The following is a 20,175-nucleotide window of genomic DNA, read 5'->3' on the forward strand; positions in this document are numbered from 1 at the left end:
AAACTTTCTAGGGATATGTAACTGCCAACGTATCTAATTATTACAGAACACCATAAAAGAAAAACATTTTTCTATTTATTTTAAGAGGTTAGCATATTCCTGATCTGAAAACCTGATATAGGGTAAAAATTGAAAGTTATAAACCAATCTCCCAGTTAGTAAAGTTGCTAAAATTATAAATAAATCTTAGCAAATAAAAATGCAGTAGCATAGAAAAATATTGTACTCTGCTCTGGGTGGTGTGGCTCAGTAGATAGAGCACCAGACTGCTAACCAAAGGGTTGCTGGTTTGATTCTCAGTCAGGGCACGTGCCTGGGTTGCAGGCAAAGTCCCCAGGAGAGAGAGTGCTTGAGAGGCAATCACACATTGATGTTTCTCTCCCTGTCTTTCTCCCTCCCTTTCCCTCTCTAAAAATAAATAAATAAATCTTTTAAAAAATGTTTTAAAAAATACTATATCCTGATTGCCAACAATTACTCTTGACTTGACATGGTTCGTGCAGTAAACATAATCCCATTAGTAATGCCTGTCATTATTGCAGTGATTCTTAAAGTAAATAGGGGAAGGAAATGTGTAGCTCAGAAAAAGAACTATATTGTCAGTGCCCAAGAGGAGCCATTGCCCCATGGGCCCCAGGTATTAAACATTAAAAAGTGATTCTATTTTCCTTTCTAGTCTTTTCTGAATTTTCTAAATGCTTTGAAATATATATTTCACTTATAACTCTAAAAATTCACTAGAAAAACTCAGAAGGAAAACAAAAAAGCAAACAAACAAAAAAACAGCCACGGTCTCAACAAAAAACATCATAAGTGTTCCTGTGTGGGGTTGGGACTGGTAGAGTCTTTAAAATATGAAACAACCAAGTTTGAACTGGTTTCCTACTCCCATCGATATTGCTGCTCAGACGTGGGCATTCTTCATTGCTCTGAGAACTTTTACACTGTGTTCAAATTAGGACCATCTGTCTCCCAAGTTCAATCTGCTGGGCAGTGCTCTCTAAAATTTTTTGAAAGGTGAGACCTGATATCTTACTTTAAGACCACTTCAGATGGAGCCAGTCCAATCACCAGCAACTTCAACCAGTTTATCTGTGTTCTTCTTGACTTGGAGCAGTGCTGGCCAAGGTTAAGGCAATTCAGACATCATAAATAAAGAGTTCATTTATTACTCTAAGGTTCTTCTTTATTATGAAAAGATAACATACTAGGAAGTGATTCACAGTTCAAGCCAATGCAAATTGGAATTTGTCTAAAATCATGAGTGTCTTTAAACCAAATGACTGTGTCAAGCACTACCTATACTAAAACCCAATTTAATAAAGTACAGAATAAGAATTTTACAGAGTACAATGACATATAATTTATATAATCACATATAGACACACACATAATGTGTGTGTTGTGGGCTGAAGGGTATCTCTCTACAATTTATGCATTGCAGTTCTAACCTCTAGCGCCTCAGAATGGGACTATATTGGGTGACAGATCCTTTAAAGAGGTAATTAAGTCAACGTGAGGCCATTAGGATGGGTCCTAACCCAGTATGACTGGTGGCCTTACAGAAAAAGGAAATGTGGACACAGATACACAGAGGAAAGACCATGTGAAGACATGGGAAGAAGTTAGCCATTGACAAGCCAAGGAGAAAGTCCTCAGGAGAAACGACTACACCTAATTTCAGACTTCTAGCCTCCAGAACTCTGAGAAAATTAATTTCTGTTGTTTAAGCCTTTCAGTCTATGATACTTATTATGTGGCTCCTAGCAAACTAGTATAATATGTGTGTGTGTTTATAATCTGAAATATAACTTTTACTCATGTCACATAATATGTCATTTCATATATTCTGAAGTCTAATATACCCCCAGGGTCTTGCAGATTCTTAGGGACTAGTGTCCTTCCAGCTTCAACCTCCTGCCACTCCTGACTTACTTCAATCCTGAAACCATTTCACAATATTCACCTTTTGTTATAACTGTCCTGTGCTAACCTATGGTGGACCTCAGGTCTTTCCATTAATTTCTACCAAATAAAATCAAAGTAAAATGCAACGATATTCAAAAACAAAACAAAAATAAAAATTTATCTTCATACAAAGTAACGGTGAATGTGGCTGACTTTACATCTCAGCAGTGCGAAAACCTTCACACGGAGCATCAGCTATCTCTGCTCTAGAAGAGTCCCTTAGCCATTTTCACAAGTGAGAGCGCTCCTCCTCTTCCCACCCCCACCTTTCCTCCTTCTCTGGCTCCTCCCTCCTTTTCCCTCCCTCCCCTCCCTCCATCCCTCCCACCCCTATTTACCCTGATGATCTCCCCTACTCTTTTCTTATGCTTTCCTCCATCTCCAACAGTTGGGCTCTCACTTCATGTGAATTTGGCTCCTGCTCCCAGAATACCTCTTCTACCTTAAATAGCTAATCAAACTGTCCTCAAACAGAGGCAGTTCTCTTTCTCAGAGAAATCCTGGAGCCAGCTGGTAAAGTTATACAGTTTGATCCCTGTATATTAATTTAGCCAAGTTACTTAAAAGAGCAGGGTAGTTTTTCAAGTTGTTGTTTTCACCCCGATTCAAAAATAATTAACCTAAACAATTTACTATCATCTAATGCTAATACATTACTCCTACTATACGGCCCTAAGTGGACTCAAATTTAAAATCTCCATTAAACCTCTTGAAAATTCTTTTTAAATTTTGCAGATTCACTGGAATTTTGACCACACGTATGAATCCTGAACTTTGTTTTTTAAACAGTCAAATGCTGCAATCAGCAAATGATTTAAACTATAATTTCAAACTGGAAGGCTCGAAAACTAAGAACCTTGTCCATGTGTCACTTTCTATACAGGACATGGGAAAGAAGGCTTAGTTTTGCCTTCATTCAAAAGACCGTTCCACACAAGTATTACGTGTTGATATACATTGCCTAGTTGAAGAATGTCAGTTTACGGTTTCAGGAAGAAAATGAAAATAAATTCTGGCCCAAAACACTTCTCAGGGAACAGGCTGCTACCGCCACCTGGGGGAGGTTCTCTGCTTCACTCGAGAACGCCAAATGTGCTCGTCAGATGAGTGCACTCGGTTCGTGTTTTCCTGGTCATATTTGCACAGGAAGAAGGCTTTCTAACGTCCTGCCCACGAAGTCATAAGGCATTCCAGATGTGTCTCGAAGCTTCCTTCACACAGAATACACATTTCACAGACCTTTTGAGGAGTACAGGGGAAGATGAAACAGAGTATAACCATATGAAGGTTTTTACATCTTACACACAGGAAAGTATTTTGGAAAAAGTATGGGTTATATACTAAGAAGTAAAAAAAAATTAAGCTTTCACTAACAAAATAAAGCCCCTATTTTAATAAAATTTATTTGGCTTCAAGTTATAGTTAATTGTACTCATTGAATATTATTAATTGATAAGAAAACTCCATGTGATTGATTACCCTAGCGATTGCATCAATTTGGATAAAATAATAAATTTCAATTATATGAAAATAGCCAAGAGCTTTCTTAAAATATTTTTAAATTTATAAACTTACTACTGTTATAAAGTCGATATCGATTTATTTCACATATATTACATATCTATTGAAATTTTCAAAAACATGATAACATGGTATGTATCAATTACAATGGAAAAAATATAACCATTGCTTTCGAATGCTTAGTCTCTCTTTTACACTTACCAAGATTGCATTACTTCATCCTATAGATAAATTGTTAATATTAGCAATGTCCTAAAACAAAGAATTTAATCCTGGCTAAGGAAGTTTCAGAAAGTACCTATTGAGATTACAGGTCTGTCAGGTGACAGGAAAAAATTCGTGCTAATTAGAGAAAGACAACTAATCATTTATAGAAAGGATACTAGTAACAGATTAACTAAATAGAATACACACAGTATCAGTCCCACACTGGTACAATAATAACGTTAAAAGGCTAAAGTTCATACCAAAGAACACCTGTACCAGCTTGAGGGAAGTCTTTGTGGAAAGCATTTTCAACATTGGACACGGTAGGTGACATACAGCAATGGGGTTGGGATTCCATAATTAATTTTTTTTCTTTTTAAAAATCACATATCTGGTTCAGGAGTAAAAAAAAATCTGAGTGATTAAATTACAGTAAGCTGGGGTAACCATGAGGCATCCAAGAAATGAGTATATTTTGTATGGGGGTTTGAGATGCCTTTGTGTTAGGGTCCGGGTAGACTGGGGTTGGACATTAGAGGACAAGAAAGGCCTGAGGTACTTTATATATATATAATATAGAAACTCCATAAGAGAAGTATAAGTTGTAAGCAAAAATAATAAATGTGCAATAAGAAATGCCTTTATTCCGTAATCAGTAGTGAGTACTTTTAGCACTTGGCCAGTAGCATCGCCTTATTGATCTAATGAAGATGAAAGATGACCATAAAATGCTACAAGAGGCTTATGTTGTGCACAAGAGATTAATTCCAGTTAAGGGGTGGTACAAATGGAACAGAGTCTCTGAAGGTTCTCCTCCCTCATAACTGAGCTGCACAATGTGTTGGACTTTAGTAAGAAACCAATAGTTTTTACCGTAGTGGGCCATGGAAATGATTGATTTATTATTTTATTACAAAAATTACAAGTAGTTCTCATTTTTATTAGAATGTTGCCTGGCTGTGGAAAATTATTAAACAGAAACAGAAGTCTTCTTTAACATTATTCACGTTTCATAGGAGAGAAGCATCTGGGAAGTCAGGAAAGATGATTAGTTCACAGAGGCCACAGGTGTAGACAAGTGGTGGGAAGACGGGAAGGTGGGGTGGGGGGCAGTGTATAAAGGCAAGAAGGGCTGTTTATCCCACTGTTCCTACCTCTCCTCCAAGAATGAATAAGTTTTCAAATACTGCTACCAACTTTGAACTGAGGGACTTCAGCACCCATTCCTAAACTAACTCACCTACCACACTGATGACTTAATATGGTTTGCATTGTCTTTATGTAATTTTTTTTCTTTCATTGTACTGCCTTGCTTCCTCCTCCCTTTCTTATCTGTATTTGACTTCCCTCTCCTCTCCCATTACAAACTACTAATATTATTTCAATCTTCCCTACTCACTGGGGTGTGTACACTTTAGTGAATCATTCCTCCACCCTGTAGTTACTATGAGTGAGGGGAAATCGAATTAAAGGTTACACCCAGGGTGCTCCAGGCCAGGTAAGGAGCTTTACATGGGGGGAGCATAGAAGCCTACTTGCTTATGCTGAGCTTTCATTTATCCACAGCCATGACAGACTCCAACAAGATGGTCATCAACTTGGCCCTCTTTGGCCTGACTCAGAGTGGGAAAAGTTCTTCTGGAAACATTCTTCTGGGAAGCACTGACTTCCAAAGCACCTTTGCTCCATGTTCTGTGACCAAAAAATGTCGTCTGGGCCGCAGTTGTCACCTTGGTGGCTTTATGCGTCGAGGAGGGCAAGAGATAACTCTGCAGGTCAAGGTGTTGGACACTCCAGGTTATCCTCACAGCAAGCTGAGCAAGGATCATGTGAAACAAGAGGTCAAGGAGGCCCTGAAATATCACTTTGGGCAAGAGGGTCTGCATCTTGCTCTGCTGGTCCAGAGAGCAGACATGCCTCTCTGTGAACAGGAGGCATCTTCGCCAGTCCAGATGATTCAGGTAATAATGCAAAGAGGCAATTGCACTAATGCCTTTAGTACCATTTGGAGGACATTATCCTAATAGAAAATAATCATAAAAACTTTTTAAAAAAGGCATTGTCTTTCTCTCTCTTGAGCATGCCCACACCTTTCCCTACCCCTCTTTTCTCATCAGGGCAAGAGGGTGAGCTTTCTCTCTCTCTCTCTCTCTCTCTCTCTCTGGATCACACCCATGCCTTTCCCTCCCTTCTTACCGCTGCAGGAACCGTCTCCTTGCCTGCCTTTTTTCTGAGCTCCGAAGGCCCACTTTTGCCACTGTGAGTTGTTTCCTGAGCCCATGCAGACCAGCTGGTTCACCTTTTCTACCTCTGTGACTTTGTAAATAAACTTTCTCTTGTAATTTTGGGGAAAAACTGGTTAAAGTAATTTAGAGCAAGTTTCAAATAAGTCATTTAAAACAACTGCTGGTCATATCAAGATATTCAGTAAAAATTACTTGATTTTTCCACTCAGTCATCTTGGCAATTTTTTAGAGGAATTCAGTCTGTCGTTTTACAACTGGGTCATTGAAAAAAATAAGATATTAAACTTTAGAGGCGTACTGTCTTGAGTCCCTAACAACTATAAACCTGAGTAAGATTGACATTGTGGCCCCCAGACTATCTCTCTGCTTCAGAATCAATTGGGTTCCTTGTTAAAAGGGCAGATTCATCCAAGTTCTCTGAAACAGAATCTCAAAAGTAGAGCCTACATACATGCACATGTGTAAACTTGCCATATATTTCTTAAAAGCAGTCAAGCTTCAGAACCACTGAATTAAAATACTGAATTGCATCCATGTAACATCAGGGGGACAATCTCATAGTACACCGATGAGTGGGTATTCTTTCACTCACTCAGTAATCGAACACAGAACTGAGTACCTGCACACAGCTTAAGGACTGGTGAATAATACATACATTTGCCATCAGGAAACTTGGAGTCTGGAAGAGACAAGTCGATAACAAACATGAGACAATGCCTCAGCAGTGTCATGCTTGACTAGGGGGAAAGGGGACTCCACTGAGACACACCATGATGGACATACAGGAGAGATTGATGCTTTATTTATGGGGGAAAGATTAGGAATTTCAGATGCTTTGTTTGCCTCATAATCTGCAGGGTCAGTCAGAAACTGCTATGTTCCCGTTTTGAGAAGACCACAGCAACCTCAGGGTGGACATAAATGACATAGGCCACCTTTGCCTTGTGGCTCATTCCTGTTGTTTGTTCATTTATTATAAGTCGCTAAGTTGGAGGTTTATTTAGCCAGTTTAGGAGAGGGGCTGGAAAGCAGGGAGAGGTCCTGGGTCTGACCACAGCTAGGAGCAGGAGGCAATGATACCTGCATATGGTACATACACATATATGAGCAAGGCCCATGTATAACCAATGATTCCTGAAGCTCATGGAACTGCTCCATTCTCTTCAATTTCTTGATTCTCTAGCCTGGGCCCACCCACATTTAACGGCTGGACTTGACTAGTTTTACTCTGTAGCCTTGTTAAGTCGCCAAGCTCAGAGATCTCATCTCTACTAGAAGCTCCATAGGTAAAGTACATGAAGAATAGAGAGCAGATATATCTCCTTCAGGAAAAATTTGTATAAATGCCACTCTTCTCTGGGTCCATTTCTGACCGTGCTGATGTTGGATCTGTTATACTTAGACAGATAGTACACTTTGCTTTAAAGAAAGACTTTTTCCCTTTAACTAGTAAAGGCATAAGATTGTTTTCAATGGCAGACACATATCATATTTTTCAGTAACTGTACATGTTTCTAAAAATAAAAAGATCCACATGTGTAATCACAAGAAACTAGCGGAAAAAATTAGGGTGACAAGAGTATAAAAAATAATCTTCATCATTCAACTCCTGAAAAATCAAGGACATACCATACAAAAGCAAAGAAAAAGAGAAGATGATTGCAATTAGGAAACAGTGTGGAATCCAAGAAAGCCCATAAGCCTCTCCCAGACTCTCCAATCCTGCGTGTAAAACAAGTTCTGGTGGGAAATCAAGTGGCAGAGGAGAAACTGAAACTTTCCATCAGAGTAATTTTCAAAGTGTTTAAAGTTCACTTAAAGCCACTATTAAATAAGCATTTATCTTAAGCTATAGATGGCTGTAATTCTGTAAATTCAGTAAATGCATAAACAAATATTTCCCACAACTAACCTGACTCTCTCCATATGTCTCCAAATTTTTCTCCATGCTGGTCCTATAACTGAGCCAAAAAAGGGTATTTAAAAGACATACTGTACATTTTGAAAATAGGTTTTTCCAGTTTTAAAATATAGGACAATATTGTAATCCCCTCATTTTTTTAATGGAAATAAATTTGTTTCATACATGTCTCTGATCTTTTAAAATGGTATCTGGCCTACAGCCTTGTCTTACGGCTGCCTTCCATAAGTTAGCGTCCAATTCAGGAGTTGAAGGCAGAAAGGAGATGGGCTAGGGCCAAACCCAGATCCATAGTAATTTTTTTGAGAATAAATGAGTTCTCTCCTGGGAGAACTCAGCAGCCAAGACTTCATAATCCTGAGGGGCCCACGAGCCGTGGGAGGCATCACAGTCCTATTTTGGGCTTCCACCATAATCTTCCGTTGAAGGTCGCCTAAGCCCAGGCTGGCTGTTTATGACCTCCCTCCGGAAGGTGCCTCGCACCCCGGTGGCAGCCATCTGGATGTGCTTGCGGACTGGGAGCAGCTGCAGAGTGTCTGACTATGCAACAGGACCAGCAGCTGCTAGGAAGGAGCAAGGAGTGGCTAAGGTCCTCTTGTTGCAGACACACCCTGGATTTCTTTTTCCAGGCTCATGCAGAGCGGGCGGGGAATAGAACATCTGCCCTCACCCTTTCTCACTCCCCTTTGTGGGGCATGGATGCCTGCCATGGAAGGGGTCTGTGAGGCCCATGCCAGAGAATGACCTCTTCTTTCCTGTACCTCCCTGTTGTCTCTTTAAATATCTCAATTTGTGCTCCAATATTTTACAGATGCTTCATAGGTTCCCAGCTGTGACAACTGAAATATTTCCCTAAATGACTCCTTTTTCTTTATTTATATTAGGCCTTTACTAATTTACAGTAAAATAGTAGAGATGTCAGTGAGTCATCCCCTCCAAAATTGGGGAAAAAAGGGAATGGTTCGTTTTAATATACGAATATCATTTGAATATTTATACAAATCCACAAATAATGGATCAGAACAGATATAATAAAGTCACCTTAGGGAGCGTGCTAGCATGCAGCCAAACACTAAGAATTGAATCCATGAATTGACTACAACCATATTCTTTCCACTATCATGGTATCATGCATTATTACTATAAACCAGGGGTGTCAAAGTCATTCTCACCAGGGGCCACGTCAGACCTCACGATTGCCTTCAAAGGGCCAAATGTAATTTCAACTCCCTAACAGTTAAGGAGTGGTTACATTCATATAGTCCTAAAATTATTTCAGCCCTTTGAGGGCAACCATGAGGCTGATGTGGCCCCCAGTGAAAGTGAGTTTGACAACCCCACTGTAAACAGTCAGGCTTTCCACATTTATTTTTTATTTAGAATCAACTACTTGACTGTTGATGTTATAGGTGGATATGTATACAAAAGACTCAAAAAGGCCAATGAAAGGAGAGAAAATACAAAATTCATGAGCTTAGTGAATTTAGTTAAAAAATAAGCCTTGCTATAATTCTGGGTATATGAATATAAATGTTAATAAGACTGTCTTGGCTTCAGTTCCTCACTTATAAAATGGAGATAATTTTACCTGTGTTAAAGAGTTCTGAGGGTTATATTTGATGATTATAATGTGCTTGGCACTGGGCCTGACTTAGATTCACAGACATTGCTATTATTATTGTTTTTATTGTTGTCCTCATTACTCAGATTGGGATGGTACCACTCAGCTGAACTCTAGGTATGGGCAACAGTTTCAGAGGTTAGGAGCCTGAGTTCTGGAGTTAAGTTATGCCTGTGTTCAAGTTCCTACTTAGATATTTACTTGCTTTATGACCTTGGGCAAGTAACTTCTCTAAACTTCAGTCTCTTCATTGATAAATTGGGACAGAGAATAGTGTTTACTGCCTTACTTCAGGATTAATATCATATTCACACAATAGTAAATTAACTCAGGCACTGGCATATACTGGCTATAATTTTATTGTTGGAATTTGATCCTAAAATTAGGACATAGTATTTGTAAACTTCTTTGGGATTATCATGCTAGGCTTCAAAACAAAGTACAAGTGAAATTAAACCTATATGGCCCTGATTTGTAACTATAAGAACTTCCTTACTAATTTAGAAAATTATGAGAAGAACATTCATTAGCTTAGTAAGGATAAAGTAAGAAACCCCAGTTCAGTGGGGAGTGGGCCTGGCAGTCCTGGGACCTCTGCTGTGGGCCCAGCCCTGCCAACAATCAGCTGTGTTGCCTTGGCCAAGCCACTAACGTCACAGCTTCAATCTCATCTTCTGTAAAATAAGGCAACTTGGACAGATGATCTCTAAAGCTGAAAATTCTCTGAATCTCATCTAACAAGGTCTTATCATTCAGCTTTGGCTCTCTGAGAAGGAAACTGCAGGGCTTTAACTGGGATGAGAGTAAGGGAATAGCATCACATATAAAAAATGGTCCTTACTGTCCTCTTTTTTATGATAATTTTTTTCTCAGTTGATGTAATAGTTGGCTTTTTAAAAAGTTTCCCCCTAAAAAGTCCAGATGCTATGATTTCATCAACCACAAACAAATGGGGCAGGGCTGGTGAGGTCCTGGGAAAATGAATATAATTCCTGGAAAACAAAGTTTATATCCCAACTAGCCGTCCCAAAAGGACTAGATGGAATCATACCCATTAGCACTCTGAAACCCAACGAATTCATGATGGATTGTGAATTTTCCACCTAGCTTAGTACTGTATTTAAGTTATTAGCACCAGATCACTTACATTAACTTATCTTGCTCTTGGATTTTTATGTGAGGTATCAATCAACTGTTTCTGGGTCCATAGAGAGGACGCTTGGCCACTAACACAATGACTACACACCAAGCGACACACTGCTTTCAAATATTCTACTCCTTTCCAGCCAAAAATCAATCTAAAGATTATAAGCTAAATCAACCATTCTTTTCTATTCTTGGCTGTAATTCAAAAGTACAATTGCTCTCACAGTTCAGGATATGAGTATCTTTTCAAAAATAATTATCTACATCTAAAAAGTTCCCAACGGCTAAACACCACGTGGAGTCGGAAGTGATATTGAGCTTACCAATCTATTTTCCTCAGGTACTTTAATGCATTTTTCCTGACTCATATTATGCTTTGAAGTATATGTTGGAGACAAACGGGGAACGTGTTACTGTTACAATACAGAAAACCAAGAACTAAAGACATCCCATGAAAGTTGTACCATTTAATGCAGTAAGTACTAACTAATAAGAGTTCTGTAATAATATAGAACTCAAGGAAGGGCCATATCTACTAAACAGTTTATTTTGCACAAAGTTTTAATATAGTGATGTTTTAAAAATACTTCATGTCCAAAATGGGCCATGCATCATCCGATGCTGAGAAAGGGTCTGGGGGTAGTAGCATCAACGGGTTAAGGGCAGCAGCTATGCGTTAACTTGTGTTTCTCATTTCAATAGTATGGCAATCAATGTAAACACATTTACAACCGACAGGGAGAATATCAGACCTAACTCTAAGTCCGAGAAACTTCCAGAGACAAGAGTGGTGCGGGATCAATAGTTGTGTAGAAATAAAATCCCAATACTAATCTATAACTCCCAATCCCACTCTTGACTTGGCATGTCTCTGCGGCCCAGGAGCCCCCTCATTAACTCCTGTGCTCAAGGCATCATCACATGCCAGAAACTTTTCTGATCACTTCCTTAACCCCCACTCCCCATCCCTACCCCAAACTGGGCTAAATGTCTGCCCCTATAGCACCAATATATCTTCTATCATAGCACTTGCGATTACAATAAATTGTAAGTGTTCCCCCCTCCCACCCCGTCTATCCCACACCCTCAGTTCTAAGAATCTCCACTACTTCGAAGCAGGGAATATATATCTGTCTTGTGTTCTACTGGAATGAAGTAGACCCTCCGTGAATATTTGCAGAAGGAATAAGTCACTTAGAATGCTTTTAGAAGTTCAAACTTCCAGGTTCCACCCCTAAAGATTCTGATGCATTTTTAGCAAGCAGCAAAATGCCCCAGAAATCTTTTTATTCCTAGAACCTAGATCTGCTATATTTAGCATTTCATTAAATTTTTCAATCGCTTGTATTAATTTGCTAGGGCTGCCAAAAGTAAGTACCACCAGCTGAGTAGCTTACACGACAGAAATTTATTGTCTCTCAGTCTTGGAAGCTTGAATTTTGAAATAGATGTTAGCAGGGTCAGTTCCCTCTAAGGGCTGTGAGTTAGAGATCTGTCCAGTGATTCTCTTCTTGCCTTACGGATGGCCATCTTTGTGTTCACACAGCGTTCTCCCTGTATTCATGTCTTTGCCCAAATTTCTCTGGTTTATAAGGACACCAATCATAATGGGTCAGAGGCCCACACTATATGACTTTATCTCAACTAGTAACATCTGCAACAACCCCATTTCCAAATAAAGTCACATTCTGAGGTACTGGAGGTTCGAACTTCAACAAATGGGACACAATTCAACCCACAACAGCAACTGTAATTTTTTTGACCACTCTGACTCCTCCCCCATGAGAGATGTGGTGCAATATACTGACTATGTGGCAAACTGTGAAGAGTTCTGCTCATTCTGTCATGTCATGATCAGGCAAAATGAGATGAAGACATTACATGTATACTTAGACTTACACAAGAGCTATGTTCTTTAAAACTTGGGTTAAAGTTTCGCCCTGGCTGGCGTAGCTGAGTGGATTGAGCGCGGGCCTGTGAATCAGATGATTGCGGTTCAATTCCCAGTCAGGGCACATGCCTGGGTTGCAGGCTGGTTCCTTGCAGGCTAACTACCAGTAGGGGACTCACAAAAGGCAACCATACACTGATTTTTCTCTCCCTCTCTCCTTCCCCTCTAAAGATAAATAAATAAATAAAATCTTAAAAAAAAAACAAAACTTGGGTTAAAGTTTTGCTAATTTATGTTTTAAAAAACATGTAATTTTAACTGTTTAAAGAATCTCTTTTTTTGTAAAGTTTAGAATCTTTGTTAGAATAACTGTTCTCTCGTACTGACCTTGAAACTTCAATATAGATTTTCTTGAGCAGGGCATTTTATACTGGACATGTACAATTATACTATGTTGCTAACAGACAAATTTTCAACAGATATGAAAAACAATTTTGAACCTATTCCTTGAGAGAGTCCTTCTGAATACAAAATAGAGTCCAGACTACAGGCAAATCCATGAAAATGAACTACAGAAAAAAAAGAAGCTTTATAGGAAGTATAATTCAGGTACCGAGGGTTAAGTTTTGAAACTGTAGATACAAATAAATAAGTAAGTAAATAAATAAATCCATTTTGGGATGGTGGTGAGGGTTCAAATTCCACATTAATCCAAATATATTGAGAGTTTACAATGTGCTAAAGGCTTTGATTTATATATAAAGGCATAAACTTTGCATTCAAAGAGCTTAGAGTCAAGTTCTGGAGAATGTGTAATTAAATATCATTGATAAACACCAGGCCATATTAGAAGTTATCATTGGTAACAATGGTCTCAAATGCCTTTAATCTTAAATATACTGTTCCATAATTCCTGTATTTTTCTTATTAAACTTACAAGTCCTGATTCTTCCTTTCTCTCCTTTATTCCTTCCTTCCTTCCACTCTCCCTGCCTCCCTTGCTTTTTTAATTTTCATTTCTTAATATTATAAATACTAGTAATATATTTGTTGTATACATTAAAGTTTCCTAAATTGTCTCTCATTTTTTCAAGATTTTTTTAAAACCAGAGTTTGTAATAATACCTAAGTGTTTGTATTCTCTATGAACCAGTTTCTCCATACAGTGAAAGAGATAATACTAATATCTCCCACTAGTATCATGTTGAGCTTGAAAAGAGATAAAGAGCCCTGGCTGGTGTAGCTCAGTGGATTGAGCATGGGCCTGTGAACCACACGATCGTGGTTCAATTCCCAGTCAGGGCACATGCCTGGGTTGCAGGCCAGTTCCCAGCAGGGGACCCACGAGAGGCAACCATACATTGATGTTTCTCTCCTTCTCTCCTTCCCTTCCCCTCTAAAGATAAATAAATAAAAAAATCTTTATTAAAAGAGATAAAGATGTCAAGTACTTAGCATAATAAGTGGGACTAAATATTAGTTGAACAGCCCTCTTCTGGTTATCAGAGGTCTTGGTTTGTATTCCTTAGCATTTTATGTTTCTCTTGCTATTATAAACGATGGCAGCTTTGGAAATATTTTGGTAATGGGAGTGTTTGGAATGAAGGGAATGTTATTTTACTGTCATATTGTCATGACTTCATGTAACTGGAAATATTCAAGCACATTAAATGGTTATTTCTAGATGCCTTTCATATTGCATGAGCAATTTGCCACATGCTGTTACTTGTGCTTATTTCACCAATCAAACAAGAATTTATTACACAACCAACTTCCACAGATCACTAAACAACGGAACGCCCATCTTCAGTATTTTTCAGCCACATTAGAGGAAGTCATCTGATAAACTTCGTTGGATTGTAGGCACATGAAGTGAGAGGATGAGAATCACAGAGATATTTTGTAGTTGTTCCAAATCACCAAATGTATTTTGATCTTAGCTTTTCCATTACATGTAACCAGATTATGTAATTATAAATCCTTAGACAATGCTTTTAGCTACAGTGATAACAGCATTCCTACCAAAAACAAGTAAGACAATTCCCTTAGCCACGGTATTTTGACTGAAAGGAATTCAATGGTTCCAATAGATTTTGGTAGGCAGGCTAATATGAGTAATTGCTGAATGCTGTAAGTGTAAATACAGTCATTTCCCCTTAGCGATGAGGCATTCATTGCAAGGCACCCAGTGGATGCTTGAGAACACATAGTACCAAACCCTATACACAGTTTTTTCCTGTACATACATACCTATGACAAAGTTTAGTTTGTAAATCGGGCATAGTAAGAAATTAACAATAACTAGAAACATAAGAGAACAATGAAAGCAATCTACTGTCTAAAAGTTAATGTGAATGTGGTCTCTCTCAAAACATCTTACTGTACTGTACTTGCCCTTTTTCTTGTGATGCGGTGACGTGATGCAGGGCCTACGTGATAAGAGGAAGCGAGGTGAATGGTGGTGGATCTTTTAGGACCAGGGTTGAGTGTGGATTACTGAGACTGCAGAAAGTGAAACCAGAGACAAGAGGGGACAGCTATGTATCATCCACAGTACTGATAACACACAGTTTTGAGGATATGTATGCATAGGTTATAACAGTCAGATAAAATGGAGAACTAAAGCCTTTTTTCAGAAAGCCCACACATCTGTCTCCATTTGATGGCATTATTTGACTGCATCTTTACTTCCCATTACACACACCAGCTTTTAGAAACATAACACCACACAGAGCTGTTGACTGTGTATGTAGGGCCATAATACTCCTCTGTCCTTTTTTGAGGAAGACAGTCCAAGGAAAATAGCCACTTTAACATCTTCTCTTTCAGGAACTTCTGGGACATGCTTGGAAGAATTATACTGCCATCCTTTTCACCCATGCAGAAAAAATAGAAGCAGCTGGGTTCAGGGAAGACGAATACTTACACGAGGCCTCTGATGCGATGGTAACCCTGCTAAATTCTGTTCAGCACAGATACATTTTCCAGTACAAAAAAGGAAACTCACTCAATGAACTAAGAATAAACATCTTAGAAAGAATCATGGAAATTATAAAAGAAAATTGTTATCAAGTTCTTACTTTCAAATAAAATTTAGATAAAAGGAAAAAAGCATTAGGTTTTAATGTCAGAAACCTGCTTTCAAAAGTGTCTTTGTGGGGATGGATGTGGACCATGAGAATCCCCACACCTGCCAGTGAGGGCGTCCAGTCGCACAGCCATTGTGGAAATGACCCAGATGCCCGTTAACAGTAGCGTGGAGAAGCAAAGTGTGGGGTTCACACAATGGAATGTTATATGGTAATGGGAATGAACAAACTACAACTGCATGTGACAGTTTCAATGAACTGCCCAAACATGATGTTGAAAGCAAGAAGCCGAGCATGCCCTGTAAATGCAAGATGTCATTTTCAACATTTGAGTGTCTTTTCCCTGTATTCCTGTCACCAATTGGTGTTTTCATCTTAAAACATCTATTCCTAACAACAGTTTGATAAATGTCTTACTTCATGTGCATTTCCCAGATTGCTACTGAGTTGGAGCATCTTTTTCTATAGGCGTGTTGGTCATATAGATTTGCTCTTCTATGAATTGCCCTTCACATTTTTGTCCTTTTTGTCATTTTCCTATTGGCTTACTTCTCACAAAGATTCTTTGCTTGATCAAAACTTTAGACAGTCTCCTAAACTCTTCTTGAGTCATCTGTGCCTTGGAAAATATAGTTTTAACAAGACCCCGGTTAGGTCAGTTTAACCAGAATCCTGTATCTTTGTTTTTCTGATGGAGTTCTTCATCCTCTGTTCCAGGTGATGTCTCATTATCCTAGCTTGGCTTCAGCAAAGATTCTGTTCGGTCGGTTCAGTCTGTTCATTCTGTCCAGACTACCCTTGACCCCATTGCTTCCTTTTAATAATTGTACATCCACAGATCCACACTCTGCTCCTTGCCTATAAATTCCCTCTTGCCCATACTGTATTTGAAGTTGGGCCCAATCTCTCTCCCCATTGTAAAACCCTGTTGTGGTTCCTATGTCTCTCGAGGGACCGAAATTACCACTAGGTCTGCCTTACCAACTTTAGCACGCGTTGTTGAGTATTTTTTCTTAAGCACCTCACGCTTGGCAAACCGGAAGAGCTCTGTACTGTAGATAACAACCCTCTGTCCTTCATGGTGCATGTTTTCAATTCTGTTACTTATCCTTTCATTTTGTTTTAATAACTTTTGCCAAATTAAATTTGTTCATTTTCCTAGTCATATATTTCTATGTATGTGATATAAGGCAATATTTTAGACTAATTTCATTTCGGAATTGTAACCAATTGTATTTGTTCTAGTTATCTAATAATTCAACCTGTTCCTACTAAAGAAAGCTAGACAGATTAAGTGTGTGTGTGTGTGTGTGTATATATGTGTGTGTATATATGTGTGTGTGTGTATATATATATGGAGAGAGAGAGAATCTCCTTTATTTCTAGATCTATGCTGGATCTTAATTCCTTTCCATTATCAGTTTTAGTTGTGGTGCAGACAATACCAGAATAATTTAAATGCTTTTTATATCATTGCTTAATATCTAAAAGAACAAGTTTCCCTTGTTTTTCTTTTTTCAAAGTATTTTTTGGCTACTCTCAGACATTCATTTGTATATCTATATTTCCAGATCTTTTTTCCTAATTTCAAAAAAATTCTTTTGTAGTGTGTTTTTATGATAAGTGACACTTTTGTGACATTAAATCCTTCCATGCAAACATACAGGACATTTCTCCATCTTACTTCATTTTACATTACTGCATTTCTTGTATTTTTATCTTTTCCTTAGTTTTGATTTGATAAAGTTTCTATTAACTTTTTTCTTCATGATAACTTTAAAGTTCTAATTTATGGCCATCAAGAATCATTCTTTTGTTCCTGAATCAGAATTCTGAAGTGCGTATTTCTCTACTCCTTGATAACAGTAACTATTTCCTTGGCCGAGACCTCATTCCCCACTGCATCATCCCCTCAACTACTGAAATAAGGCCCCTACAACACTTTCATCTGCTGCCTATCCTCTGTCCTTCCCGTCCTCCCAAGGAAAGAGGCCCGTGGAACACTTTTCCTTTCCCTGTATTACCAGGTTTTGCTAAGATAATCAACTAAATAGTTCAAGACTTGCCCTTACAGATTGCCCCTTCTGTTATAAAAGTCTTCTTTTACCATTTACAGTGAGCATACCTAGTAGTTTGTCATGATCCCTTCTAACTTAAAATACAAATATTAGAAAGTCCAGTCCCCATCATCGCTTTCTCTTCATCTCCCCACCATCATTTTAGTTACTTTATTTTCCCAGGACACTCTCAATTCTAGCATGGTAGCGTTCTAGTGTAGTATCCAAAAGGCAATTAAATTCGAGATATGCTCTTTGATAGACTACTCTGCAATAGCGATCCTAGCTCCTCATAATAATAAGCATAATGGATGTAAGGAAGTGATCTGTTGGGTGGTAACGGAATAGTTGAATCCTAAGAATGGTGATGCACTGAAGTATCTGTGCTGTGCTCCACATCAAGCTGGGCTGAACAGCTTTTTCAGTATCCACTGGATACTCTCACCATTACTGGAGATAATTACAACTTGCAACAAAAGACCCATGAGACCAGAATTAGATTTAGGTAAAATAAATGTCCTCAAAGTTCACCTGCAGTATCATGCCACTAGAGTCTATAACTTGCAAACTTTCCTCATGTCCCTCCAGATATCCTATCTGTATGTTATTCTTACCTGGAACACAAAAATCTCTACTAAATTTTATATCTGACTTTGGGCAATAGGCACACAATGCAATATCCAGATTCTGTATCTCAGAAATGTACACTTGAAACTTATATATTCTTATTAGCCAATGTCATCCTAATACATTTTAAAAAATGAAAACAAATGTATATTTAGAAATGTTTTCTCTGGCCGGTGTGGCTCAGTGGATTGAGCGCCAGACTGCAAACCAAAGGGTCAAGATTTGATTCCCAGTCAGGGCACATGCCTGGGTTGAGGGCCAGGTATCCAGTAGGGGGCACTCAAGAGGCACCCACACTTTGACCTTTCTTTCTCCCTCCTTCCCTCTCCCTAAAAATAAAAACATAAAACCTTTTTTAAAAGTGTTTTGAATATTTCAGTTAGAGAATTGGAAGACAGAACACAATTTTTCTGCAAGCTGGGGTTAGTCTCATAAAGTATGCATCTTCTTGGGGTATTATTCATTCCTAATACCAGGTCTATTCTTCTAGATATACTACCCCAATTAGAAACCTCAGACTTTTTTTGGTTATATTTATCTATACACTGCCTTATTTTAATAAATAATTTGCTTATTCTATTGATTTTCAGCCATATCAAAATTCTCTTAAAAAGGTTAATGTTACTTAATCATTGTAGCATTGCTGTTTCCCAGATTCTCAAGCTTCATTTAAAAAATAAGTCTCTTCACAAGCATTTGAAGTTCTTGTTTTCAATGCACATGCATTAAGAGAAAAATGTTATCCTTTCATATGAAAATGGAAGGTTATAAAAAGTTATTTCTAAAAAATCATTCTCTTTTGCTAAACTTATTGAAAGTGACTTTTAGTTTGCAATTTTCATTAATCTTTTTCAAAGAGAAATCAAATTGTGGTGTTGATCTGGATAAGTCATGCACCATGCTTTCCAAATTCCCCAGGTGTGAAAAGTTGAGTGGGTTTTAAATGAACAAGTATCAGCCAAACATATGATCTTAGGACTGAAAAGTTACATGGATGAATATATAGTGAGCATTTCTCTCCTGGGATATATGATACTCCAATGAAGCAATTTACAAAAACATGTAAAACTTTTGTCAGAGCAACCCTGGTATGAAGGATCGTCACATAAATGCCATGGTAGGAATAAGTAGACATTAATAATAGCTATTTGAACAATTCTGTAGGCATTATGTAACAATGGTAAAGGCAAGACTAGCTAGCCCCTTCATTAGCAAGGATTATTTTTTCTTGCAATTATTGAGCCCTGGGGCTTATTTTTGCTGCTGTTGTTAAGCATAATTGCCTGCCAGATAAGAAATGAGGGCCCTGGCTGGTGTAGCTCAGTGGATTGAGCACAGGCCTGTGAACTAGACAATCGCGGTTCGATTCCCAGTCAGGGCACATGCTTGGGTTGCAGGCCAGTTTCCAGCAGGGGTCAGTTCCCTGCAGGGGGTGCACCAGAAGCAACCATACATTGATGTTTCCTTCCTCTCTCCTTCCCTCCCCCTCTAAAGATAAATAAATAAAATATTTTTTAAAAAAAAGAAATGATGATGAAGAAGACCGAAAACACACATATTTTACTCAAAACCCAGAGAATTGGGACTAGTGTGTGTTAGGACAGGAGTGGGAATAAGATAAAAGAAAAAAAACACAAGGGAATACACAGGGGTGAAATAATACAACATACAGTTATTAATTCATACTCTGAAATTCCACATGGCTCACTTTCAAATTAACAATTATTTCATTATTTTATTTAGGTTTATACTCATATGAATGATCTCTACTAAGACTTATCTAAAGAAAAACAATAACTGCAAAATGTTCAATAAGCAAGAATGGGTAAGTCACTATTGGGTAAGTCATGTACCAACAAGTTGGTACATGAAGATCCAGTT

General features: G+C 38.3%; 1 protein-coding gene across 1 annotated transcript; it reads left to right on the top strand.

Moving 5' to 3' along the window:
* The first annotated feature begins 5,237 nt into the window (after positions 1–5,237).
* On the top strand, positions 5,238–15,611 carry GIMD1 (GIMAP family P-loop NTPase domain containing 1). Its single transcript, XM_037031891.1, has 2 exons — positions 5,238–5,657; positions 15,351–15,611. The coding sequence occupies exons 1-2, from the start codon at positions 5,238–5,240 to the stop codon at positions 15,609–15,611; spliced, it is 681 nt and encodes a 226-aa protein (XP_036887786.1).
* Positions 15,612–20,175: the final 4,564 nt, after the last annotated feature.

The sequence above is a fragment of the Sturnira hondurensis genome, unplaced genomic scaffold, assembly GCF_014824575.4.
Source record: "Sturnira hondurensis isolate 20B ecotype Veracruz unplaced genomic scaffold, ASM1482457v3 Scaffold0021214, whole genome shotgun sequence".
Lineage (NCBI taxonomy): Eukaryota > Metazoa > Chordata > Mammalia > Chiroptera > Phyllostomidae > Sturnira > Sturnira hondurensis.